General features: G+C 44.1%; 1 protein-coding gene across 1 annotated transcript in view; it reads right to left on the bottom strand.

The window, feature by feature from the left end:
* DISC1 (DISC1 scaffold protein) overlaps window positions 1–27,491 on the bottom strand; it is a 338,966-nt gene that overhangs the window by 76,705 nt on the left and 234,770 nt on the right. The window contains 1 exon segment of the mRNA XM_060242917.1: window positions 1,896–1,956. Within this exon segment, the coding sequence (XP_060098900.1) occupies window positions 1,896–1,956 (61 nt within the window).

Below are 27,491 nucleotides of genomic sequence, written 5' to 3'. Positions count from 1 at the left end.
CGTTAACAATTTGAGGCATGCAGATGACACCACATTTTATATATATAAATGTGTGTGTGTGTGTGTGTGTATATATATATAAAATATTATTTATTAGAGTTATATCCCACCCTCGCCGTGGAGGCAGGCTCAGGGCAGCAAAAATATTGGCAGAAAATAATGAAGACTTGAAACAACTACTGCTGAAGGTTAAAGCATACAGTGCCAAAGCAGGATCACAGCTGAACAACAAAAAGACAAAAATAATGGCTACTGGGAAATTACGCAACTTTAAGGCTTTCAATGAAGAAATTAAAATTGATCACTATTGTCTATTTGTTGGCTCCATCATCAACCAAAAGGAAGACTGCACTCAAAAATCAGAAGGAGGTTAAGACTAGGAAGGGCAGCCATGTGAGAATGAGAAAAGATTCTTAAGTGTAAGTAAGGTTGCCAATCCCCAGTTGGGGGCAGGGGACCCCCAGTTTGGAGGCCCTCCCCCACTAGAGGGTCATCAGAAAGTTGAGGTGGAGAGAGTAAATATCTGCTGGACACTATTATACCATATGGAGACCGGGTCCCATAGGGTATAATGGAGAATTGATCTATGGGTATTGGGGGCTCTGGGAGGCAGTTCTTTGAGGTAGAGGCACCAACTTTTCAGCATAGCATCTGGTGACTCTCCCCAAAACACCCACAAAGTTTCAAAAAGACTGGAGCAAGGGGTCCAATGTTATGAGCCCTAAAAGAAGGTGCCCCTATCCTTCATGATTTCCAAATGGAAGGAAGGCATTTAAAAGGCGAGCAGACCCTTTGAATGTGGTGGCCAGAACTCCCTTCAGAGTTCAATCGTGCTTCTCACAACCTTGCTTCTGACTCCACCCCCAAAGTCTCCTGGCTTCACCCCCAAAGTCGCCAGATATTTCTTTACTTAGACCTGGCAACCTAAGTGACCAAGACTAAGTTAATTCACACCAAAGTATTCTTTATTACTATGTATTGATGTGAAATCTGGACAAGGTGAAGAAAGCTGAAAGGAAGAAAGTTGATTCATTTAAAATGTGGTGTTGGAGGAGATTTTTACAGATATGGTGGAATGCCAAAAAGACAAATAAGTGGGTTCTAGACCAAATCAAGCCTGAACTCTCCCTAGAAGCAAAAATGACTAAATTGAGAATATCATAATTTAGTCACATTATGAAAAGACAAGAGTCCCTGGAAAAGACAATAATGCTAGGGAAAGTTGGGTGCAGCAAGGAAAGAGAAAGACCCAGCATGAGATAAGACTGATTCAGTCAAGGAAACTACAGCCCTCAGTTTGCAAGACTTAAGAAAGGCTGTTAAAAACAAGATGTTCTGGATAGCATTAATTCATAATAGTTACATATATCAGAACCAATTTGACAGCACATAACACACACACACTGTTTTGTTTATTTGTTTGACGCTGGAATGCAACAACAAGAGTTTTTCAAGATCTCCAAAGTTATTCTGAAACAAATGTGCCACCTCTTTCTAATAAGTTCAGCTAAAATATGCTGAATTAAAGACCAATAGGAAGAAGACACAAAAGATTTCCTAGAGTTTAGTTCCTTTGGAAATTTACAATGCTCACATATAGTCTTTCACAAAGAGAAGAAAATTCAGAATTTTCCAGAACATAAATCTACACTTTGAGTTCAGAATCTTTTCTGACCTTTTAGCAGGAATTTTGGAAAAATCTGCATTGTCATATATGTAAAAGGCATTATTTAAAAGCGACAACTTTCAATCCATCCAAACTGACCCTGTGCAATAATACCCAGAATACAAAACATAGTCACCACATTGGTATGTAAGTTAGTTTTACAAGGTAATGTTATAGATAAGACAAGACTGCAAACAATTATAAAATCTATACCTATAATTCTTTTTACCTTTGCAGTTGTTCCTCCAGAATTGCCATGTATTTGAGAATATTCTCCTTCAATGTTCTCTCTGAAAAAACAAATCAAACAAAAGTTCTTTCATTAGGAAAAAGGACACAGCAGAATAATACAGATCTGATATTTTAGAGATGAATCTTCAATATTTTAGTGTGTGCTAGCAAAATTTAAAAAACTTTCCATTGTCTTTAAAATACCTTTCAGTAGACAACAAGCCCATGAATTAGGTTAGGCTGAGAGTGTGTGATGGGCCCAGGGTCACCCAGCAAGCTTCCATGGCAGAATAGGGATTCAAACCTGGGTTCCCCGGATACTAGTCTAACACTTTAACCACTACACAAGTTTAGCTTCCATTGCAAATAGAATGGCAGGGTCTGAACTCTGGAGATAATCTGGGCCAGAATACTCCAGCTTCTTTCATTTTGGCCTTGAAACTCCCATGATCATCCTGAAGCTAAACCCTGAAAAACCAGAGATAATACTGGTTCAAAATGAAGAGGTTTTGAAGGACATTGTTTCCCTCACTTTTGATGGAGTTCAACTGACCTTTGCTGGCTCACTTCAAAGCTTTGGGGTCAGAACGTCTCCATCTTTCTTGACTGGAGAAGCAAGTTAATGCAGCTGCAAAAAAGGGCTTTCTATCAACTCAGCTAGCTTGTAAAATGGCCCCTTACCTTTATATGGCTGATTTGGCCTCCTGGAACCATGCCATAGTTATATTGAGTCTAGTTTATTGTAATGTATTGTACATTGGTCTCCTCTAAAAATAGGGTTGCCAAGTCCAATCCCAGAAATATCTGGGGACTTTGGGGGTAGAGCCAGGAGACTTTGGGGGTGGAGCCAGGAGACACAGGGGTGGAGCTAGGGGGAGGGGGGAAACGGCGCCGGGGAGCGTGGCGAGCCGCCCCGTCTCAGAGCGGGCGACGCCGCTGCGCGGCTGCTGCCTCTTCTCTGCTCGCCGTGGCTGCTCCTCCGAGATGGGCTCAGGCTGAGCCCATCTCAGAGGAGCAGCTGCAGTGGGGCAGGGGGGGGCGGCAGCGGCGCTGCGGCCTCGCCTGCTCCGCCTCTGGGGTGGAATTGGAGGGGGGGTGGAGGCGGGCCGGGGGCATGGCGAGCCACGAGTCCGGGTTCTAGAAGGGCCCGGATTCGCGGCTCGCCATGCTCCTGGCCTGCCTTTGCCCTGCCCTTCTCTGGTTTTGCCTCGCTGGTTTAGCCTGCACTGCTGCCGCCTCTTGGCTGCTCCTCCGAGATGGGCTCAGCCTGGGCCCATCTCAGAGGAGCAGCTGTAGTGGGCGGGGAGGGGGCGGCAGCGGCACGGCGGCCTCGCCCACTCCAGGATTGGGCGGCTCGCCATGCTCCCCGGCGCCGTTTCCCCCCTCCCTCCGCTTCCATTTTTTTGGGGAGCGGGGGAAGAGGGTGGAAATCCTGGGATCCCCCGCCAGGGCGGGAGGGTTGGGAAGCCTATCTAAAAATCAGTGCAGAAACTCCAGCTGTTCCAAAACGCCACAGCTTGGCTATTAACGGGAGTTAGACATACATATTACTCTCATTCTGGAGATGCTCCATTGGCTGCCTCTGTTACCATACTCAGTTTAAGTTATTGGCTACCACAAGCAAAGCCCTTCATGGTCTTAGCCCCTCTTATCTGTGGGACCACCTGTCTCTGCAGGGGCTTCTGCAGCTGCCAAACTTCAGGTGGGCAGAATCAACAACTGCCCATACACATGCTTTCTTCATTGTGGCTCTCACCTTGTAGGATGCTTTGCCTGACGAATTCAGGAAAGCTCCTACTCTCCTGGTTTTCTACAAACTATGCAAAACTCAATTACTCAAGAGGGCTCTTCTGCATGGGTAATAGGTTTGCACTGCTCAAAATGGTTTTACAAACTTGCTTAGATAAATGAGTAAGGACTGTGATCTATACTTCTGTGTTTAGCTTATTGCAAGTTAGATCTTATTTATGTCAGTTCTGTACAGCGTAATGTATCATATGGAAACTTATGTGATGCTTCAGTTCTTTCTGGTGGTTCCAGACTTCTAAAATTCTAATGCATTGGTTATTGAAATAGGGTTGCCAGGTCCAACTCAGAAAATATCTCGGGACTTTGGGGTGGAGCCAGGAAAATGTCCCATTTCCTAAAACAAATAAATAAAAATACAGCTGTGCAGTTCCCCTGAATAGTCTTCATTTCCTCACCCTTGTTAGCCATGGACCCCCTCCAACCACTTTTGAACTATTATGGACTGTCACTACCTGGCAGCAATGCCAGGCCAGCTATGGGCACTTAGCCCTCATGGACTTTGTGACATGGAAACAAGCCAGACACATCCAGCTCATTGACAGCCTGCTATGCCGTGGGTAGCCCATGCCCACAAGGACACATAAAATTCAGACGGTGCTTCACCTCTAAGCTGCCCTGACCTGAAAACCAGTGACTGCACTGTGGCCTCCAGAAGGCATGACCAAGAAGCAGCCCTGAGAGAAGCCATGTTCCTGAGATGTATAAAAAGGACAAGCTCCTCTGTCAGCAGCCATGCAGAGGAGTTCTGTCAAGCACGTACCACATTCCAGAGTCTGTAGATGCGTGTGCCTGACTGTTAACAAAGGACTTTTGCAATGTCATTCCAGAGACAAAGAAGTTCCTGCTGCTCATCAAGGAAGACTCTCCCCATCAATAGAACATCACGGGATTAATTGCCCATTTCCAGCCATCTCCTGACACCCATCTTCCCTCCTCCCATCTGTCTCTATGATGTTCCTTCCTAAGGTGTTATAATGACAGATATTAGGCTTTAAATTGACCATCATAGTTTCATCGCACATCACATTCTTTTGTTCAAACTCCTTTTGAATCATTGCTGGGCCATCAAGGCCTACCATGTGACCCAGCCCTGGGACACATAATTGGCTATATAAGGTTAGGTTTGGGGTCACTCAGGTATGACTCTGATAGTACCCCCACAAGTGCTGCGAGAGGCTCCCCAAATCCTGATCAGTTTGGGTCCATTATTGTAAGTGATGCTGGTTGTCTCTTGCTTCTCCATCCCTTTGTCTCGTCTTACTGAGGAAACCACCTTCTCTTCTCAGGTACCAGTATCACCCCACCAACAATTTTCCTGCTCATGCAAATGTCCCTATCTTGTTCCTACCTATTTTTCCTAGGTGTGATGAGAACCTGAGATTACTTGTACGTTCGTGTGTTTTTCAATAAAACCCTATTTTTAGTATAATATCTCCTCTTTATTTAAGGGGTGTTCCTCCAGAGAATTGACTCTGATATACACAGGTTATCGCTCCCAAAATATTTTGCAATCTTTGCCCACCTAATTAATCCCCCATCTCTCTCTCAAGGTAATTTGGCTAACACCCACAGCAGCTGCACTTCAACTAAATGAAAGTGAACACATGCACTCACAAAGCAGCCAAAATAAGCAGTCTGCAAGCACACACTTTTGTGATCTCACTGGGGCAATTTACTCATGAGAGTTGCTGAATGTAACTATCTGCAGTAATTTAACCAACTTCTTCAGACTAAAAGGAAGTGAAAGGAGAGCAGAAGTTTTCCTCCATTCAGCTTCTAGTTAACACGATTTTACTATACATTTGATCATTAGAATCATATGAAATCTATTTAAGTAAATAAAATCTGTTTTAGGCGACACATAACTTCTAGTTAACACTATTTTACTATACACACAACTTTTGAAACCAATGCAAAACAAACAGAGGGACTGTACTGGCTTCTCTTCCTTTCTCACATGGTTCACACAGTCACTAGGAAAAGCCGCGTGCTTGCCCCACTCATGCAGCTTTCCTCCAGCTGACATTTAAAGGTGCACACACAGTCCAAAACACAAGCTGTTTGCAATGTTCTTTTAAGCCTGCCGAGGTTTAAAGACACATTGTGGCTGTTGAGGTGGAGCCTCCCTCTGCTGGCCAGCTGGTTGGTGGGGGGGGGGGGAGCCTGCAAAACCAGGGGATCCCCTACCAGTAATTGGGGGTTGGCATTTTTGTGATTGTACTGACTCACTATGTGTAATCCACCCTGTGAGAAAGGAGGATTATAAACAAGGTAAATAATTTTTTTTTTTTTTAAAGCTGGTCGCCAATTTTGAGATAACCAGTTTTATTTTCTGATAAGTTATGCTTGCCACAAATGGACAGAAGACAGACATTCAGATCTTTTTATTATAGATACACAGTAACAGCCAAGTGATTTGATTTGTTATAATATTTGGTTTGGAGCAGGATCATATGAGAAGGCCCAGATGGAATCTGTGTCTGGGGCCCATGGTGGCTCTCAGCAGCCCTGCAAGTCAGAAGTCCCTGCTATTGAATTTGATCATTAGGATCATATGAAATCTATTTAAGTAAACAAAATCTGTTTTAGGCTACCACAATCTTTAATAAAACTAAAATACTCCGGAGATTTAATTCATCCACATAATGTTCTTTAGCGTCTTAGAACAAGTTTCATTAATTGATACCTGTAAAGTTATAACATAGGGAGATTACTCTAAATTGTTCATTACATGCAACAGAGGTGCACCTGCCTTAACAATGCATCCCATTGCAACAAACTATGGATATTCCTTGTGGAAAAAAGTCATTGGGTACATAGTGGAAGAGGCAGAAACTTTTACCAGAAACATGGGTAGAATCAGATAGATAAACATTCCCAAAGATAACTCCAGATGGCTAGCCACGTGTTAATCAGTAGTAACAAAATAAAATGAAAATTCAGTGGCACTTCAGAAACTTAACAAAATGTATCCCTGCATAACTTTTTGTTAAATCTCATTTCATCAGATGCAGCGACACATTTCTTGGGGAGGCTTCATTAGATAAACTGAGCTCTGACTCATGAAAGCTTATGCTAGAATAACTCCTGTTCATCTTTAAGGTGCCACAGGACTCCTGTTGTATGTCCAAAGATAGTTTTTCATTCATTTATTTTATAAGCACACAAATAATTTGATATTAATGACACCTTTTCTGGCGCCTGCCAATTGTTTTTAGGAAGTGGGTGGGGTAGGGTTGCCAGGTCTGTGTTGGAAAATACCTGGCGACTTTGGCGGTGGATCCAGGAGAGGGTGGGGCTTGGGGATGGGAGGGGCCTCAGCATGGTACAATGGCAGAGTCCACCCTTCAAAGCAGCCATTTTCTCCAGGGGAGTTGATCTCTGTCACCTGAAGATCCGTTGTAAAAGTGGGATATCTCCAGGCCCCACCTGAAGGCTGGCAACCCTAGCCTGTGGGGCCAGATAGGACTTTTGCCCAGCAAGCCTTCTGATTGCTATTGGAGATATGATTGGCTGTGAAGCTTGGCTGTGAAGCTTTTTAAAAAATGTTGTTTTGGCAGCAGCTGCCACCACAGCACGAGGATCTGCGCTTTACTACTGAAATTAAACCACACCAATAATTTTGCGGCTGGTTCTGCCTCCTGTGGCAGCTATTTTGTTGCTGCACCCACCATGCTATGTCAGAATTCCTATTGTGACCACAGGCTCAAAAAGATCGGGGACCCTCGCTCTATTTTAGTGTATCTCAATTATAATTTATAATACCAGCATTAGATGCAAGAAACATCAGGGCAAGCTACTTACTTTCCAACTGTCCCACTTAAATCAGGACAGTCCTATCTTTCCAGTTTTTATATATATTATATATAGTTCCTGTTTTTTTACCTTTGGGAGATGCTACTTGATAATGTTTTGAGTTGGTCAGTTATCAAAGTTCAAGAGTCTACTCAGGAGCACTAGAACTTATATATCTAAAAGGGAACTGGATGCATCCTGTCTCCTGTCTTGGAGAGGAGCGACAAGTCGAGTGCCTCAAGGATCTGTCCTGGGACCTGTTTTGTTCAACATCTTTATCAATGATTTGGATGAAGGAATAGAGGAAATGCTTATTAAATTTGCCGAGGATACTAAATTGGGAGGGGTTGCAAACACAGAAGAAGACAGAAACAGGATACAGGATGACCTTGACAGGCTGGAAAACTGGGCTAAAATCAATAAAATGAATTTTAACAGGGATAAATGTAAAGTTCTGCATTTAGGTAGGAAAAATCTAATGCATGGTTATAGGATGGGGGAGACTTGTCGTAGCAGTAGTATGTGCGAAAAGGATCTAGAGGTCTTAGTGGATCATACTCTGAACATGAGTCAACAGTGTCATGTGGTGGCTAAAAAGGCAAATGCTAAAAAGTATAGTGTCCAGATCATGTGATGTGATGGTATCGCTTTACTCTGCTCTGGTAAGACCTCACCTGGAGTACTGTGTTCAGTTTTGGGCACCACATTTTAAGAAGGATATAGACAAGCTGGAACGGGTCCAGAGGAGGTCGACAAAGATGGTGAGGGGTCTGGAGACCAAGTCCTATGAGGAAAGGTTGAAGGAGCTGGGAATGTTTAGATTGGAGAGGAGGCAGCAGAGAGGTGATATGATCACCATCTTCAAGTACTTGAAGGACTGTCATATAGAGGATGGTGTGGAATTGTTTTCTGTGGCCCCGGAAGGCAGGACCAGAACCAATGGGTTGAAATTAAATCAAAAGAGTTTCCGGCTCAACATTAGGAAGAACTTCCTGACCGTTAGAGTGACTCCTCAGTGGAACAGGCTTCCTCGAGAGATGGTGAGTTCTCCTTCCTTGGAGGTTTTTAAACAGAGACTAGATGGCCATCTGACAGCAATGAAGATCCTGTGAATTTAGGGGGAAGTGTTTGTGAGTTTCCTGCATTGTGCAGAGGGCTGGACTAGATGACCCCGGAGGTACCTTCCAACTCTATGATTCTAGAACACATCATATAAATGCAGGCTCATGAACAACTAGGCAACATGCTGTGCATAGGCTTAGTGTTTTGTCTTTCTGGAGATTTTACACTCTATTGTTGCTGAGGCATGTATCTTGAATTTCTGGTAATATATTGTAAGAGGTTTATGCTCTTCTAGCACATCTTTACTCCAAATAACTTCTTTTTCCCCATGCAGACAGAAAATTATTGCAAAATAAACCAGTATAAACCAATTCTGCAAAAGTACTGCAGAATAAACCAGGTAAAGCACAGTACAGCAAAGTACTGCAGAATAAACCAGGTAAAGCACAGTACAGCATATAAGGTATAGTACCATTATGAAATAGTGTGGGTGGACATACTTGGCAGTGGTCCTCAATACAAGAATTATGGTGCAATCCTAAGGTTACAGTGTGTAGATAGAAGGGTATAGCTTTGCTTAGGTGTGAACTATTAGAATAATATAAACATGCCCCTATTTTCATCTGTGAAACACAGAGAGAATGGAATGAGTACAAAATCTCATCTGTCCTCCTTGCTTGAGATAAAGACTTCTGACTACCCAGAAGGCATACTTTTCTCCATGCCAGGCTTGCTAAACCAATGAGAAACCAAACAGTGGCATGCCTACCTCCCAAGTCCAGCTACAGCTGCCCATAGGTGGGGACACTGGTTCTTTATATGTATAGAGTGCCAGTAGGGGCACTTTGGTGTCCTCCACCTCCATGGCTGAGGCTTCCATGCTCTGCCATGGAAATTGTTGGCATTTGAGCCAGTGGTAGTGGGCCAGGAGTGTTGTCCTGATGGTTGGGTGCTGCCGGTTTGGTGTAGTGGTTAAGTGTGCGGACTCTTATCTGGGAGAACCGGGTTTGATTCCCCACTCCTCCACTTGCACCTGCTGGCATGGCCTTGGGTCAGCCATAGCTCTGGCAGAGGTTGTCCTTGAAAGGGCAGCTGCTGTGAGAGCCCTCTCCAGCCCCACCCACCTCACAGGGTGTCTGTTGTGGGGGAGGAAGGTAAAGGAGATTGTGAGCCGCTCTGAGACTCTTCAGAGTGGAGGGCGGGATATAAATCCAATATCTTCTTCTTCTTCTTCTTCTTTTTCTTCTTCCCACCTTCAACCCCCTGAAAGTGCAGAAGCATTCCCAGACAATTCTATTATTTAAATTCTACTAGAGTTAAGAAACGTGCTCCAGAAACATAGCAGCCAATGAGAACCACGTTCTGAATCTACCAAAAGGAACTATACTGGAGGGAGTGAGGAGCTGACAGGAAGAAGTTAGGTTTTTGAGGCTGAGAGATTGTTATTGTTGGAAAGTTAGGCTGGCAGGAGTGTAAAGAAAAGACTGGAGGAGACATCAGGTACTGTGGTTATGTTTAATTGTTGAGGAGCAACATTCTCTCTGTGTTTCATAGATTAAAATAGGTGCACCTTTAAATGTCAGCAGCAGGATTTTGCAGGATCTGATTAGTAGCTAACTGGCAACATAGTTCCATGGTGAAATTATATACTGGTAATTCTATTTGAGAGAGTGTTTCCATGAGGCATATACAGAGCAAAAATCTAACAATGCACACGCCTCCTGATTTACTAATATTTACCTCAGTTTGCATGCCTTTCTAAATACACTTTGTTATTCACTTTACACAGAAACCTTTCCACATGTGTCAGTTTTACCTCAAGTTATACTCAGTTCCAGATCCTATTCCTTGAACCCAGTTTAAATTATTTTAAAGTTTCAGCTGAGACCCCAGTTGGGTAGGAGGGAAACTGAAATTGTGACTGAAGGTAAGAATTCTGTTTAGAGTGGTGGCTTGCCCTTCAGGATATGTCACAATCCATAACCTGAATCAATCTCTACACCCAGCTCTTGATCATCATATGCTGATATAGTTTTCCAAGGCATACTTGAGGATACATTTGGGGAAAAGAAAAAGGGGTAGTAGTGACCCTATGCAGGGCAGGCTGTGGTTCAAAGAGGTATTTGAGTATTCCAACTCTAGCGTCCCCAGCAGGCTCTGCCAATGTGGTGTAGTGGTTAGACTGCTGGATCTGGGAGATCAATCCCTACTCTGCCATGAAGATGTCTGGGTTATTTTAGGTCAGTAGCTGAACCTACCTCAGCAGCTTGTTATGAGGATAACATAGGGAAAGGAAAACTACTCACGCTACCCCAAGCTCTTTAGAGCAAGAGGTCAATTTAAAATGTCCTACTAGATATTCCATACAGGCAGATATTTACATAAACAACCTATTGGAAACTTCACAATGGAACCATTGTACGGCTTATTCTTCAAGTTTGATACTATATATAAAATATTTTGTACTTTGGTGCAATCCTAACCCTGTATTTCAATACAATATTTCTTCAATACCAACTCTGCATTAAAAGAGAAAATGAAATGCAAAACCATCTTATATGATAAATAAATAAAACATTAACAGAAAGTATATCTATTCATTGTCAATGATTTCTCTAATCTGTTTCTTAAATGTCAATTTTAGTAGAAAATGATTAATTTATTTCAGAAGAGATATATAAAGAACATAAGAAGTGCCATAGTGTTAGAGAAATAGTCTGAAAACAGCAATTTGCTTCAGGAACATCAGCTATAATGTTACTCAGTAACACACAAATATAACAATAATTCCAGCACTTTAATCATTTGACCAAATGGCTTTTCATGCCAGAATGTCTGAAACAGAACTATAGGTGTGGTTACAGTTGGCCCCAGAAACAGGAGGAAGGAGCTCACCCCAAATGTGAACTGGAATGGAAACATGTTAATACATACACAAGTACCTCTTATGAATTCTTTTCATCATGAAAATTATACAAAAGAGGCCCATTCACATTGATACACATTACTTCAAATCACTCTAAATATATTCTCCAAGCAGTGTGGGCAGGTTCCAAACACAAGGCTTCCTTCAGACCTGTATTGTGTACAACCCAAATACCATGTTTAAACCAACCACAGTTCTTCTCAACTGTTACGCATCTATCTTCTATAGTTTCATCAGGACTGTGAAACTACAGAGGCCTGAGAAAAATATAATCACATTCTTGACTTGTGTTGTGAATCACAATATATGCTATATAAAACCCAATTTGTCAACTTGTACTCATATGTCTGCAGCAAAGACAGTCACACTTAAATGTGTGATATGTTCTTTGATCATTAGCAGCTTTAAAGCCCTGCTTCTTCCTGTTCCAATCATTATATGTCCTTGGAACTTGACACATTACAATTCAGGATCTTTCTCATCTTGATATGAAATGTCAATAGACATTAATAATTGGAGGGGAAGGTGTTCCACACTTACTTTGTTTCCAACTAATATCACAATATATTATGTTACTTGAATGATAAACCCTAGTTCCAGTTTCTCCTGCTGTGCTAGCTAGATTTTAATTGGATATTATCTGATTCAGTAATTCTCACTTTTCACAGTTGTGGCCAATTCCCTTCATGCAATTTTACAATGCCCTTGAAACATAAACCTTAATAAATCAGCAATGTTCAATGACAAAAAAAAGTAACATAAGAGAACTCACCAGGCAAAACTAGGTCAGATACAAACTGACTAGAAAGGCAAGTAGGGCACACACACATCTCAGCCAAATGTTTTAACTACATTAAAAGGGCTGTGAACATCATATGAATTTTGTTATTCCCAATGAAGATGTGTTGAAAACCTATATTTAACTAGGGAATTTAATTCAAACTGCTTCAACATCTGAATATTTCTACTTTCCTAAGAAAACTTAAAGAAAGGATGATGAACAGTATCTGGATTTTTCTCACCTCTGGACCATCTATATAGAATATAGAACAAAATACCACTCTGCTGATTTTCTTATCAGTTATATAAATAAAGGCCCAACCATGGTGGCAATTCTGAAGATTTTCATTCATTAGATGTGGCTTGCACAGGATTGGCTCACACTGTCTCTGTCGTGCCATTGGCTGATTCTGCTCTCCTCGAGGGGGGAGAAGTGTCTTCTCACTTGGATGGGTGAGAAGACACAAGGCTGAAGGGAACACTCGCACAGAGGTCTTTAGTGGTACCTTTCCACATTGATCAGAAATTCCTAAGCCCTTTGAGGGAGGCCTTTCTTCCTGGGGAACCACTGTTGCCAATTTCCAGGTGAGAGCCGTAGAAGCTGACTGGGTGACTTCGAACCAGCCTAACCTGCCTCATGGGATTGTTGCTGTTCAGATCAAAGGGGTGAGAGGAGAGGAGAATGCTGTAAGCTGATGTAATGGCTGATGACTCCTCCCTATTAAACAGTCTGTCAGAGATAGACTGTTGGTCTGAAAAGTCTCACTACAGGCCTCCAAGGCAGAACTCATTGAGTCCAGTGCTGACTCCAGCTGCCAGTTCCAGGTTGTTGAGAAATTCCTGGAGATTCTGTGATGGAGTTTGAGGAGGACATAGCAGTTAGGGCTTCAGTGGGGTCTGCCGGACCCAGGTCCTTGCTGTGGAAACTGACTGATTTCAGACCTGTCACAGACTTCCAGCCTAACCTGCCACACAGACCTGTCATTCAGATCACATGGGGAAAGAGAATGATGTAAACTGCTTTGGTTCCCCCCCCCCCACTGTGAAGAATGACTAATTTTCCTATATAGAGACTGCAGGGAGGGCAAAGGTGATGGAAAGCTGAAGTCAGAGGGGCATATAAAGGAAAGGAGATAGGTTGCCAACTCCAGCTTAGGAAATTCCTGGAGATTTAAGAAGCTGGGCCTGGAGAGGGCAGGGTTTGAGGAGGGGTGGGACCTCAGAGAGGTACAATGCCATAGACTCCAAACCAACAATTTCCTCCTGGGAACACTGTTGCCAATCTCCAGGTGAGGGCTGGAGATCACTAAGAATTACATCTGCTCTCCAGATGCCAGAGATAAGCTCACATTAAGGTGCGGGGTAGAGTGAATGCCTTCACTTGGGTGGGAAGGCCTTGAGTGGTATTTTTTCATGTTGTTGGGAAATTCCTGGAGATTCTGTGGTGGACTTTGAGGAGGGCATAGGAGTTAGGGCTTCAGAGTGGGATCTGCTGGACCCAGGTCCTTGCTGTGGAAACTGACTGACTGATTTCAGACCAGTCACAGAGTTCCAGCCTAACCTGCCTCACAGGGTTGTTGTTCAGATCACAGAGGGCAGAAGAATTATATAAGCTGCTTTGGTTCCCCACTCTCCACTGTGGAGAAAGACAGCCTATGTAGAAGCTGCAAGGAGGGGGAAGGAGATGGAAAGCTGAAGTCAGAAGGGCAGATAAAGGGAAGGAGATACGTTGCCAACTCCAGGTTAGGGAATTCCTGGAGATTTAAGGGGTGGGGTTTGAGAAGGGGTGGAACCTCAGACAGGTACAATGCCATTTCCTCCTAGGGAACCACTGGAGATCATTCCGATTTACAACTACTCTCTAGATAGCAGAGATAAGCTCCCCTTGAAGTGGGTGAGTGGGAAGACAGCAAGGGTGGCAGGCACTTGCCAGAGCCTCCTTCTAGAGCCCATTGTATTTTTTTTTTTTCACAATGGGCCTTACTCCTAGTAATTTAATAAAAACCAATAGCTGTTGTTCAGGGGAAATGACTGAAGCCCCAATTTCCTTAATCTACTGAAGTAAGCATAATGTAAGGATTCTAAAAAGGTAGATTGGGATGATATTATACAAATGCAGTGTATATCATAGGGTTTATTGTTTCTATCTTCATAGATTATATTTTTGCATTTGATGCAACCAAAATAGCTTTTTCATGGAATCATAATTAGGCAGGAAAATACAGCCATTTGCATTTGTTGTTAATCCCATCACATTTATTTGTTGTTCCTTTAATGGGAAAGGCCAAACTGTTCAGCATCAAGGGTTATAATGAAAAATACTGCCAAGACAGGTCACAGTTAATTTGTGTACTTTTGTTATGCATAAATATAAATTTATGCAAGATATGCTTTTAGTAGTGTACTTAATGGTGTTTATGTTGCTGGAAACAATAACTACAATATCAAGAGCAGCTTTAAACAAGAGGTAAATATGCAACAAGCTTAGTATACGATCACTTCTGTAGCACGGTCTTCTTGTTACATAGGAAAGCAGCCCAGGTTCTAACACATGCAATATTCCTTTCAGTAAGATGACCATTAGCCAAGATGGGGAAGTGGCTGCCATTGGGTTGGCTGTATATGTTCATCATGTCTGAAGATGCCTCGAATAGTGGGGAAATGTTATTCTTTATCCACTAAATGCAATCCAGTAAATGTATGGGCTAAATAGATTTCCTAGCTATAATGTCCTAAATGGAATATTTAATAATGAAAGGTCCTTAAATATAAGGCAAAGGTGTGATGGTTTAGGATAGTATTAAAAAGGTAAAGGTAGTCCCCTGTGCAAGCACCAAGTCATTACTGACCCACGGGGTGATGTCGCATCACAATATTTTCTTGACAGACTTTTTGTTGCAGGGCAGTTTGCCATTGCCTTCCCCAGTCATCTAAACTTTACTTCAGGTATGGGTACATTGAACCCCAAAACTATTGGTATTTCCAAATATTGCGATATGGTACTCAGATTTGGTAAATATTTGGGATTCCCAATTTTTTTCAATTCCATTATACTCTATGGGCTTCACTTGATCCAAAAGGGAACCAGGCTGCCGGTAACTAATATCAAAAAGGCAACTAATACCAAAAAGGTGTCAGACCAACTTTTAAACTAATCCCAGGGGAAAAGCTGACAGGAACAGGGGAGTCTCCAGTTTGGGACAAATCAGTCCAAGGGGGTGATTGTGTAAACTCTCTAGGTAATACTGATGAGCATAACAGAACTTGGAATGAGGGTGTGATGGTGACTAAGGCAGCTAAGGGGCCAAGGGAGGTGAATGTTACAGCAAAGAGAAACATATTATAGGTATCTACATGCCCATGCTATAAGTTTCTGAGTCAAGATGGGCACGGGGAAAATCTATGGGATACAATCATTTTTGGATATAAGTTCTATATGCAGGACAGGGAGATTATGCAATCAAAAAAGAGCATAGAATCAAGAAAGTTAGAAAACATCAGGGGAATCAACTCTCCAACAGAAGCAATATGGGTGGAAATATTGGGCCCTAAAGGTTACTTAAAAGTGGGGGTGTAGCATCGCCATCTGATCAAACCTTGAGACGGAGAAGGAAATAAGGGGTGTGACTAAAGCAGATGTTATTTGTACTGGGAGGCTTCAACTACCCTCAAATTGACTCAGTAAGCACGTGCTCAAGTCATGCTGTAGAAATGAGATTCCTACACATCGTAAATGACTGTGCACTGAAACAGTTGGTCATAAAGCCAACTAGAGGGGTAGTGATCTTGGACTTGGTTCTAAGTGAGTCTCAAGACCTGGTGAGAGACATAGAGGTTGTTACACCAGCTGGGAATGGTGACCACAGGTGTCAGCATTCAGCATTCAGATCAATGGAAAGTTATTCCTCAAATCCAAAACTAATATTTAATTTCAAAAGAGGAAACAAAAATGAGGGGGATACTAAAAAGGAAGCTGAAGGAGAAACACAAGAGACCCAAATCCCTAGAGGATTCTTGGAAACTATTTAAAGTCACACTAATTGAAGCCCAAATAGAATGTACTCCACAGGTGAGGAAAAGCACTGCCAAGTCTAAAGGTGATCTTCTCTATGAGGAATGGCTGAAGAATCTGGGACTTTTCAATTTAGAAAAGAGACAACTAAGAGGTGGACATGACAGAGGTTTATAAAATTATGCATGGTGTGGAGACAGTTGAGAAAGAGAACTTTTCTCCCTCTCCCAAAATACTAGAACTCAAAAGTGTCCAATGAAGGGGATGGGCCTAAGTTCAGGACAGACAAAAGGAAATACTACTTTACTTAGAGAGTGATTAAAATGCAGAATTCACAGCTAGAGGATGTACTGATGGCTACTGCTGCAGCAGGCATGCTGAGGAAGGCACAGGGAGGCATCTTTAAATGCCTCCCCATGGGTCCAGCCTCCCCCAGTGTGCCCACTGTGGCAGGCACGCTGGGGAAGGCACAGGAAGGCATTTAGAGATGCCTCCCTGAAGGCTCCAGACTTCACCAGCATGCCCACTCTGGCAGCATAGGGGAGTCATATAAATTCGCTGATAGACTCGCTGTAGGTGTTTTCCCGCCATTACAAGATGCCCATGTTCTTACTAAAATACAACAATAGCTACTACATTTCTATTGAGTTTTTCCTCTCAAAGAATCCAACAAGTACATACAGATTTGCTTAACTCTTCCCACAATGAAAAGCAGCTGGTTTCTGCATGGCACAGCTGTAAACCATCAGCTTCTACCACTAACCAGCAATGTGGGTGAATGGAAATGCAAACTGACAATCAAGTGGGATCATAGTAAGTTTCTACTAACCCAAGGACACAGTGCCATTGGCTGCATTGCACAATTCATATTGCCAAATCTATTTCCTATTAAAGTAGCAACAAGGTATTCTGGATGAGATTTAAGCAGTTCTAGATTTCCCTGCCTTTTTGCCATCTGCATACAGAAAGCACAGAGTACAGAACTTGTCTCTAACCCACTGCTAGAATTAGGGTGACCATAATGTCTGAAGGCCAGCCAGGGACACCTTGGGGGGGGGGGGGTGGAAGGTAGGGGTGCACCGCCGGAAACAGCAAGTGATGTGACTTCCGGTGACGTCATGCCACCGCCGGAAACAGGAAGTGACACCACTTCCTGTGACATCATTTCCCCGCGTCACCTGCCGGAAACGGGAAGTGACATCACTTCCTGTGACATCACTTCCCCCAAATGACATCATTTCCCCCAAATGCCACTGCTGGAAACAGGAAGTGACTTCACAGCACTTCCTGTGACGTCCCCAAAAATCCCCCAAATATCACCGCCGGAAACAATTTTGTTCTCAAATCCTGTATATACTTCATCAGTATATGGGATAAGGCACTTTCTCAACTGTGCTGCATAATGCAGCCTATTTATTTTGTCCTGTTTGCTCTGTTGGCTCTATCTGCGCCACCTTCATCACTTTCGGTGTGTGGATCCCCCAGTGGGGTGGTCTCCCGACTTCCTCCGCCGGCTGTTTCTGATAGCCCTGCGCCCCCTCTTTCATTTGATATGTGTCCCGTGCGGGTGCCACCCTCCCGCCAGGAGATGCCGCAAAATGAGCCCCCTTGAGGCTTATGGCGGCAGGGCTCGGGGGAAGCGAGCTAGACTGCTGTTCTTTTGAGGGGTTATAGAGTGTTTCGAGCCCGTCCCTGTGGCATCGGTCCCATCATTGTGGGACCCGGGGGCCGGCGCAGCAGCACGCCGAAGCAGCCTGTCACAGGTCGAGATGCAGGACAGGAACCCGGAAGTGACCGACAGGCTGCTTCAGCGTGCCGCTGCGCCGGCCCCCTGGGCCCCACAACGATGGGACCGATGCCACAGGGACGGGCTCGAAACACTCTATGACCCCTCAAAAGAACAGCAGTCTAGCTTGCTTCCCCCGAGCCCTGCCGCCATAAGCCTCAAGGGGGCTCATTTTGTGGCATCTCCTGGCGGGAGGGTGGCATCCGCACGGGACACATATCAAATGAAAGAGGGGGCGCAGGGCTATCAAAAACAGCTGGTGGAGGGAGTCGCGAGACCACCCCACTGGGGGATCCACACCCCGAAAGTGATGAAGGTGGCGCAGATAGAGCCAACAGAGCAAACAGGACAAAATAAATAGGCTGCATTATGCAGCACAGTTGAGAAAGTGCCTTATCCCATATACTGATGAAGTAAATACAGGATCTGAGAACAAAATTGCACCAGAAGACACAAACACAAAGCTCCCTTACACTGAATCAGTGCTTGGGTCCACCAAAGTCAGTATTGTCCACTCCAGTCACAAACACAAAGCTCCCTTACACTGAATCAGTGCTTGGGTCCACCAAAGTCAGTATTGTCCACTCCAGTCACAAACACAAAGCTCCCTTACACTGAATCAGTGCTTGGGTCCACCAAAGTCAGTATTGTCTACTCCAGTCACAAACACAAAGCTCCCTTACACTGAATCAGTGCTTGGGTCCACCAAAGTCAGTATTGTCCACTCCAGTCACAAACACAAAGCTCCCTTACACTGAATCAGTGCTTGGGTCCACCAAAGTCAGTATTGTCACATAAGAACATAAAAGAAGCCCTGTTGGATCATGCCAGTGGCCCATCCAGTCCAACACTCTGCGTCACATAAGAACATAAGAGAAGCCCTGTTGGATCAGGCCAGTGGCCCATCCAGTCCAACACACTGTGTCACATAAGAACATAAGAGAAGCCCTGTTGGATCAGGCCAGTGGCCCATCCAGTCCAACACACTGTGTCACATAAGAACATAAGAGAAGCCCTGTTGGATCAGGCCAGTGGCCCATTCAGTCAGGAAGGGAGGAGGGAGGGAGGGAGGGAAGGAAGGGAGGGAAGGAAGGAAGGAAGAAAGAAAGGAAGGAAGGGAAGAGGGAGGGAGGGAAGGGAGGGAGGGAAGGAAGGAAGGAAGGAAGGAAGGGAGGAGGGAAGGAAGGAAGGAAGGAAGGAAGGAAGGAAGGAAGGAAGGAAGGAAGGAAGGAAGGAAGGGAGGAGGGAGGGAAGGAAGGCAGGAGGGAGGGAGGAAGGAGGGAGGGAGGGAAGGAAGGAAGGAAAGAAGGAAGGCCAGCCGCCCCCCCCCGCCAGCCGCCCCCCCCCCGCTTTTGGCTTACCTGGATCCAGGGCGGTGGCGGCCTCTCCTCCGGGCTGCTGGCGGGGCTGGCGGCGGCTGCGGAGGCCGGAGAGGCCGGGGCTGGTCTCTGGAGGCCTCCAGGGACCAGCGCTGGCCTCTCCACGCTGCCTCCGCTGGTCTCTGGAGGCCTCCAGGGACCAGCGCAGGCCTCTCCACGAAGCCTCCGCTGGTCTCTGGAGGCCTCCAGGGACCAGCGCAGGCCTCTCCACGAAGCCTCCGCTGGCCTCTGGAGGCCTCCAGGGACCAGCGCAGGCCTCTCCACGATGCCTCCGCTGGCCTCTGGAGGCCTCCAGGGACCAGCACCGGCGTCTCCACGCTGCCAGCGCTGGCCTCTGGAGGCCTCCAGGGACCAGCGCCGGCCTCTCCGGACCCCGCGCGCGGGCGGGGAAGGCGGGGAGTGAGGCAGCCAGCGTCCCTGCGCGTGCACACACCGCTGTGCGCACGCGCAGGGACGCTGGCTGCCTCACTCCCCGCCTTTCCGGCCCGCGCGCGCGGCCCGCCGGCTCCCCGCTGGCTATACCGGGACTTTGTAATGGTCCCGGTATAGGCAGCCCGGGAGCCGGGAATTGGTGGCCAGAACCGGGAAAGTCCCGGGAGACCGGGACGGTCTGGCCACCCTAGCTAGAATGCTTGTCATAGGGAGTAAAAATATACCAGAAGAGAGGATCTTCAGCACTTAACAGGATGGGTATTAGTGGCTCAGCCAAATCACAAGGAAAGGTTGTGTTAAATACTGGGTTGGATGCATTTGAGTTTACCCAGGAACATACTAAGACAAAATGGGGAGGGGGGCCTGCAACCCCTGCTTATATACATGCAAACGAAATACCCACCCACCCCCAATTCCCATGCCAAATCATGGCAGACAAGTTTCATGCCAAGACTGCTCATTGGTTACTGCTTAGAGTTCAAATCTATCAAATCTTTCCATTGCTGCCTGGGCATGCGCGAAAGCTTCCCACCAAACATAAAATCCAGTACATAACAGATCGTTTCCAGCTTCCCAGGCTTTGTTACATCATCCCCCAATTCCAACTTTGGTATGATCACTCTGAAAGAAGAGAACATGGACAAGAAGGTACAGAGTCTGCATCTCCCTGGCCACATCTAGTGCCATTTGCCTTTTCACTTTCCTTCACTTCTCCACACATTCCCTGCCCCCATCATGACTAGTGGGATTTTTGTCTTTGTTTTCATCATAGGTATATTGCTACAGCAGTATTAGACTAATGTAACTAAGTATCCTAAGTAAATAAAAAGCTGGCAAAAAGCACTCTAGCAACAATGACAAGCAAGAGGGGAAATGGGGAAAGAATCCCCACATATGGAAATGTTGTATGCTGCATTTGCAGAGACAATGAAAGCACTTGCAGAGACAGTGGATGGGATCACATTTGGAATTTGGCGCAGCAGTATCGGCTTTGAAAAAGTCAGTGCTGTTTGATACATGCTGTGGCAATCTGCTGCCAGGAGAGGCACAAGCTGCACATGTGCAAAAGGAGCATTCAGATTGCTACTACACATGCAGGGTGCATACACTGTGTGCCCCTGCCATTCAGACAACCAGAAAATGCACCCTGCATACGCTTTAGAGATTTGCTACCAGGTAGTTTCTGGTAGCTATTTAATCTGATCCCAGCCCATCCAAGGATGAGAAAAGGATGGGTGGGACTTGGGGGGCAGATGTGCACATGTGATTGTGCACATTAAATCAGGAGGGGAGGCATGGCTAGGTCAGGCCGAATCTCTCATGTGTTCATACCTAATGAAAGCACAATGGGATACTGTCCTCATGTATAAGTAGCCCAAGTTTCAACAATATTTTTACTCATTTCCAGTTACTTGGTGGGATACTTGGAAGGCATGATAATATTTGTGGAGGTTTTTTTTTTTTTAAAAAATCCAGGTGTTTATTTTCACTGGGGCACATCAACAGAGCTTTGCAAAATCTTTCAGAACCCACTTCTGTGTGATAATTCACAAGTCCTTAAATTCTACTCTTTTTAAAGCCAAACATTTATGAGCATCAGTACACAGAAAAGAAGGTTAAAAGAATGGTCTTGGGGGGAGGGCGCGGCAACGCGGAAAATGGCGGACGCCTGAAGCAGCAGCTCCTGACGCACAGTCCCTTTCTGCTCCTCCCGCTCCCGTTTTTCACACAAATTTTACCTGGCATGGGCAAACGAATCACAGGAAACTCCAAGGCTGCCAAGAAAACCCCCACGAAAGCCGCACCGACACAGCAAGTACTTAATTTCCTCCCAACGAGCCCCGGGCCCTCACTCCACTCTGAAATGGCGTCCAGCCCTTCCCCCAACCCCGTCTCAGAAGAGGGCTCTCTAATGACCACCCAAACTTTCCAAACAGTGATTTCACGTTTGGAAGAAACTATAGGTGACAAAATTTGTAAAGCCATTGCCCCCATACAATCAGAACTGAAAAAAATAAACGAAACACTAACAGCAGTTACCCAAACTGCAGACTCAGCGCTTGAAATGGCTACTGAGGCTCATGACGCTGTACAAGCCCTGCAAAGTTCTGATTTATGGCTCCATGAGAAGGTGCTCTACTTAGATAATAAATTAAGGGCTGTAAACCTGAAATTTAAAGGGCTGCCAGAGCAGGCTGAAGAGAACCAGGAGGTAAAAATCTTTATTGCCTCATGGCTTGCTTCCGCCCTTCACCTTCAAGATGGCGTCGCTCCCCTCATTGATTCAGCCTATCGTTTGGGGGCACTGCAGCCTAAGTCAAAAGACTTCTCAAGGGACATATTAGCCACGATTCCAGACTCCAGGACTAGAACCCTGATCTTACAGAGAGCCCGTTCCGAAGAGGGCCTACTCTACAAGGGGGAAAAGATCCTGGTCCTTGCCGATCTCTCACCTGAAACCTTGCAGCACAGAAATGAAATGAAACCAATTCTAAATCTACTTGCTGAACATAAGATTCGCTTCCGCTGGGCTTCTCCCACCCAAATCCTGGTTGTTCACCAGGGCCTTCGACTGACAGCTTTTGATTTCACCTCTGGCTGCGATCTCCTTAAGCATCTGAACATTGACTCTCCTTCATCTCCTGATTCAAGTGCGGCTACCTCACTTCGCCCAACCAACTTACCGTTCTCCTCCAAGCCAAGAAGACGACGCTAAGTTCACTATATATGTTCACTTCACTTCCTGCTATTTCTAACTCCTGTTCTAGAACTGTTGTATTTACAACACCCATGCCATACCGTATCAGTTTAAGGGAGCGGGCTTTTCTTATACTTTGTTATATCTACAAAGGGACAGTCAGGATGTTCCTTCTTCTTGCTCCCCTCATATTGTATATTTCCTAAATATTGAGTAAAGTTGTATTGTTCCCTATTTGGAAACAATGAACAGTTTAGTAAGATCTATGTTGTTAATATTGTTGATTTGTTTTTTCAGGTGGAAAAGTTACCTTTTGCTGTTGCCTATGGAAGGCCTTTTTCAAAATGCACTCTTTAACCAGTATTGGTCTGTTCTGGTACACTCTGGCTATAACCCACGATATCAGTGGATCTTTTCTGTGGTGTCTTGGTTTTTGGAATCTTTTATTTTTATCCTGAAACGTGGTTTGTGTCTTCTTAATTTTAGCCCGACAAATATTAACTCGGATCTGTACACTCAGGTTATTAACTTTGGTAATCCCACCCCAATGATGTCAATTTGTTTATTCTGTGATGTGAGGGCAGGGAAAATGCAGTCATTGTCATTTGTTTTTTTCTTTTTTCTCATTTTCGCTATAAAGAGTCCCAGTTTGGGGTTTGCAGGCTTCATATGGAGTTTAACAATATCTTTATACCTCAATTTATTCAAATTATGTCTGATTTAAAGTTAATTTCTCTTAATTGCAGAGGCCTTAATAATGTTATCAAAGCTAAAAGGCTCTCTTCTGCTCTGACTAAATTGCAACCTGATCTTTTTCTGCAAGAAACTCATATTAAGACGGCAAGCACCACCATACTTCGTTCCAAGTGGTTTCACACACAGTATGTAGCTCCCGGTTCATCCAAATCACGTGGAGTCGCCATCTTACTTTCAAAAAGAATTCGGTTTGTTCTATCGGCTCAAGAAGTTGATCCCCAGGGAAGGTATATTTTTATAAAAGGTATGCTCAATGATTCTCCCTTTACTTTGGTCTCTCTATATGCTCCCAATTCCTCACAAATTCCCTTTATAGAAGACACGTTAACCAAACTTGCCCTTTTCCAAGAAGGGGCAGTTATTATAGGGGGGGATTTCAACCAAATCATAGATCCCAAATGGGACAGATAATTTAAGCCACACTCTCCCTCGACCTCTTCCCTAGCACCTATGCAATCTGTTCTTCAAAATTTTAATTTATGTGACATTTGGAGAATACACAACCCTGGGGCTAAGGACTATACCTATTTCTCGGCAGTACACAACACCTTCACGAGGATTGACTATTTTCTTATCTCCCCTTCCCTACTGAATCAAGTTACTCACACTAATATTGGCCTCAGAACACTCTCTGACCATGTTTGGTTGGAGTGTACACTGCATATTGCTTCTCAAGACAGACCCACATTTAATTGGACACTAAATAGGTCACTCCTTCTGAACCAAGAATCTTGTACACAAATTGAACAAGAGATTAATCTTTATTTTGAAAATAATTCTGAGTGTGGGTTTTCCAAGGAAATTGTATAGGACGCAATGAAAGCAGTTCTGCGAGGCAAGTGTATCTCCCTGTATTCGGCCTATAAGAAAAGAAAATCAGAACTTAAACAACTTATATTAGACAACATTAAACTCTTGGAACAAAAACACAAGCAAACTTGCTCAAACAAAGTATACCAAAAGCTAGTTCTTGAAAGACAGAAATTAGACTTATTAGAAACATCTAATATTAGAAAAAACTTATTATTTGTAAAACAAAGATACTGGTATAATCACCCTCGTTCATTGAAGCTGCTTTCGTGGAAACTCAGGAAAGAACTAGGTGAAAGACAGATTAATTTTGCCAGAGATGACTCGGGTAAAATACATTCATCAAATAAAAAAATCCTGGACACCTTCCACCAGTTTTTTCAGCAGTTATACACTTCGTCTAATCCTCCTTCCCACTTAATAGATCACTTTTTTCAAAATCAGAAGGTTCTTACTCAATTGTCACATGAACACCAATCCTTTTTAGATTCTCCGATTTCCCCTCTAGAAGTTGCTGACGCTATTAAGGCCTCAAAAATTAATAAAACCCCAGGCACGGACGGACTACCCTCAGAATTTTTCAAGAAATTTAACCTTTCCCTGGTACCCCACCTTGCCACTGTTTGTAATCTTGTTCTGGAATCCGGCCGTATGACCCCTTCTTGGTCCCAGGCGAAGATAGTTCTGATTCCCAAAAAAGACAAAGACCCACTAAATGCCAAATCTTACCGTCCCATTTCTTTATTAAATAAGGATTATAAATTATTTACCTCTATTCTGACTGCTAGATTGAATAAAATCATAGGGCTTTACATTCACACCAACCAATCATTGGCTGCCGGTTGTGTACCGTGTTCGCTATAAAGTGCTGGTTATTACCTTTAAAGCCCTATATGGCCGAGGACCTGCCTACCTAAGGGACCGCCTCTCCCCATATGTGCCCCAGAGAGCACTGAGATCTAGCTCTCAGAACTTACTAACAATCCCTGGGCCAAGAGATGCTAGGTTGAAGGCTACTAGGGAGCAGGCCTTCTCAGTGATGGCCCCTCGTTGGTGGAACCACCTTCCAGAGATGGTGCGAGCCCTGCGGGACCTGTACCAATTCCGCAGGGCTTGCAAAACATTTCTTTTCCAGCTTGCCTTCGAGATGGAACCCGATTAATCTGACGTATGCACATCTAGCCATCTTATGGATATTATGATCACAGTATTTTAGCACCCATTTTATATATTTTATCTATTTTAAATTAATTTATTATACAACTGATATATTAAAATTGTTTACATTGTTTTATATGAATCATGGGATTTCCATGTCTGTTAGCCGCCCTGAGCCCGCTTCGGCGGGGGAGGGCGGGATATAAAAATAAAGTTGTTGTTGTTGTTGTTGTTGTTGTTGTTGTTGTTATTATTATTATTATTATTATTATTATTATTATTATTATTATTATTATTATTATAATCAGGATTCATTCCGAATCGTGACATTACGGATAACACTAGACAAACAGTTAATTTAATACAATATTGTACTTTTCAGCCATATGATTCCTGTATCCTTGCTCTAGATATAGAGAAGGCTTTTGATAGTGTAGAGCCTCTCTTCCTTAAAAAAGTTTTATACCACATGGGTTTCGGGCCAAGGTTTAGGACGGTCATAGAATCTTTGTACTCCCGTCCATCTGCTTTCATACAAATTAATGGCCAACAGTCCCCTCCGCTTATTCTGGAAAGAGGGACTCGCCAAGGGTGCCCCCTATCACCATTGCTATTTGCCATTGTTATAGAGCCCTTTGCAAATCTGATACGACTCTCCCCAGAGATTCCCGGCGTCTCAGTTCAAAATTCCACCTTCAAAATAAGTTTATTTGCCGATGATATCGTTTTATACATCACAAACCCATTACAGTCTATAAAAGTCATCTCCTCACTTTTGTCCGATTATGGTAAACTCTCAGGCCTTACTGTTAACCATTCGAAATCAATTCTCTACCCGATCAAAATCTCCACTTCCAAAAAGGACATAGTTGTAAACTATCCTTTCCATTGGGTCTCAGAATCCTGATCTTACTTAGGACTAAAAATCCCCTTAAATATAGCTGGCCTATTAAAAACTAACTACAAAGCCACGGTATCCGAAATCACTACCACATTAAAACAATGGGATAACTTGCAACTATCCTGGATGGAAAGAATCCATATAATGAAATCCTTTATTTTTCCCAAATTTTTATACCTATTTTGGGCTCTCCCTATTGAGATTCCTCAGTCCATGTTAAAATCCTGGCAACAAGTACTGACCTCTTTTATCTGGAATTACAAAAAAGCCAGAATTAAAATATCAACCTTATGTCGATCAAGACTAAAAGGAGGCCTAGCTGTCCCTGACATTACAAAGGTCGTTTTCGCACTCACCTCCAGCCGGCGCGACCCCCCTCTTCACCGTGCAGGATCTGCACGGATTTCGCACTAAATGACGCGGAGCAGCCTTTTGCGCCGGAAGCTCCCGTCGCAAAAGCCGCTCAAACGTAAACCGCCAAAAAGCAGTTCCCGTTTGAGCGGCTTTTGCGACGGGAGTTTCCGGCGCAAAAGGCTGCTCCGCGGCATTTAGTGCGAAATCCGCGCAGATCCTGCGCGGTGAAGAGGGGGGTCACGCCGGCTGGAGGTGAGTGCGAAAACGACCAAAGTATTACAAAGCTGCAATTCTATCCCAAATGACCAAAATACTGTATCAACATCCCCCGCCTCCATGGAAGCCCTTAGAGGAAGCTCACTTTACCCCTCTTAAATACTACGAGCTAATATGGCTTAAGAAACTTGAATGCCCACCGTGGCACTTCATAAACCCATTCCTTAAGGCGCTCCTATCGGTATGGGACTCGGAGCGTCATTTTCTGGCCCCAGGACTTTCTATTATTTCCTCTTATATACGGCAAAAGTATTTTCCCCCTGCTCAATTATCCTCTTCCTTTAAGGTCTGGAGGAACTCTTCAAAAGTTTTTTTTCTTTAATCTCCTTTCATCTGCTAAACAACTTCTACCTAAAATTAAGTTAGACCAAGAACTGACTAATTCGGCACCTTGGTTCGAATATTTCCAAATCAGGCACCTACTTCAAAATCCCAAAGTGATCTCTTCAATTTCTCACCCTTCGACTGACTACGAACACCTGGTTCTCCATCTCCAAGAAGGAAGGGTGCCTAAAAGTCTTATTTCACGGCTATATCAAATTCTATTGTCCAAACTGGAAACATCCTTACCTTCTTACACCACTCAATGGCATAAGGATTGTAATACTACACTCTCCCCTGACCAATGGGTCCATATGGGCCAGCGATACCTTACAATCT

Source organism: Heteronotia binoei, chromosome 1 (genome assembly GCF_032191835.1).
Source record: "Heteronotia binoei isolate CCM8104 ecotype False Entrance Well chromosome 1, APGP_CSIRO_Hbin_v1, whole genome shotgun sequence".
NCBI classification, from domain to species: Eukaryota; Metazoa; Chordata; class Lepidosauria; order Squamata; family Gekkonidae; genus Heteronotia; species Heteronotia binoei.
Note: the sequence above shows the minus strand (reverse complement) of the source record. Positions and strands in the feature narration are given on the sequence as shown.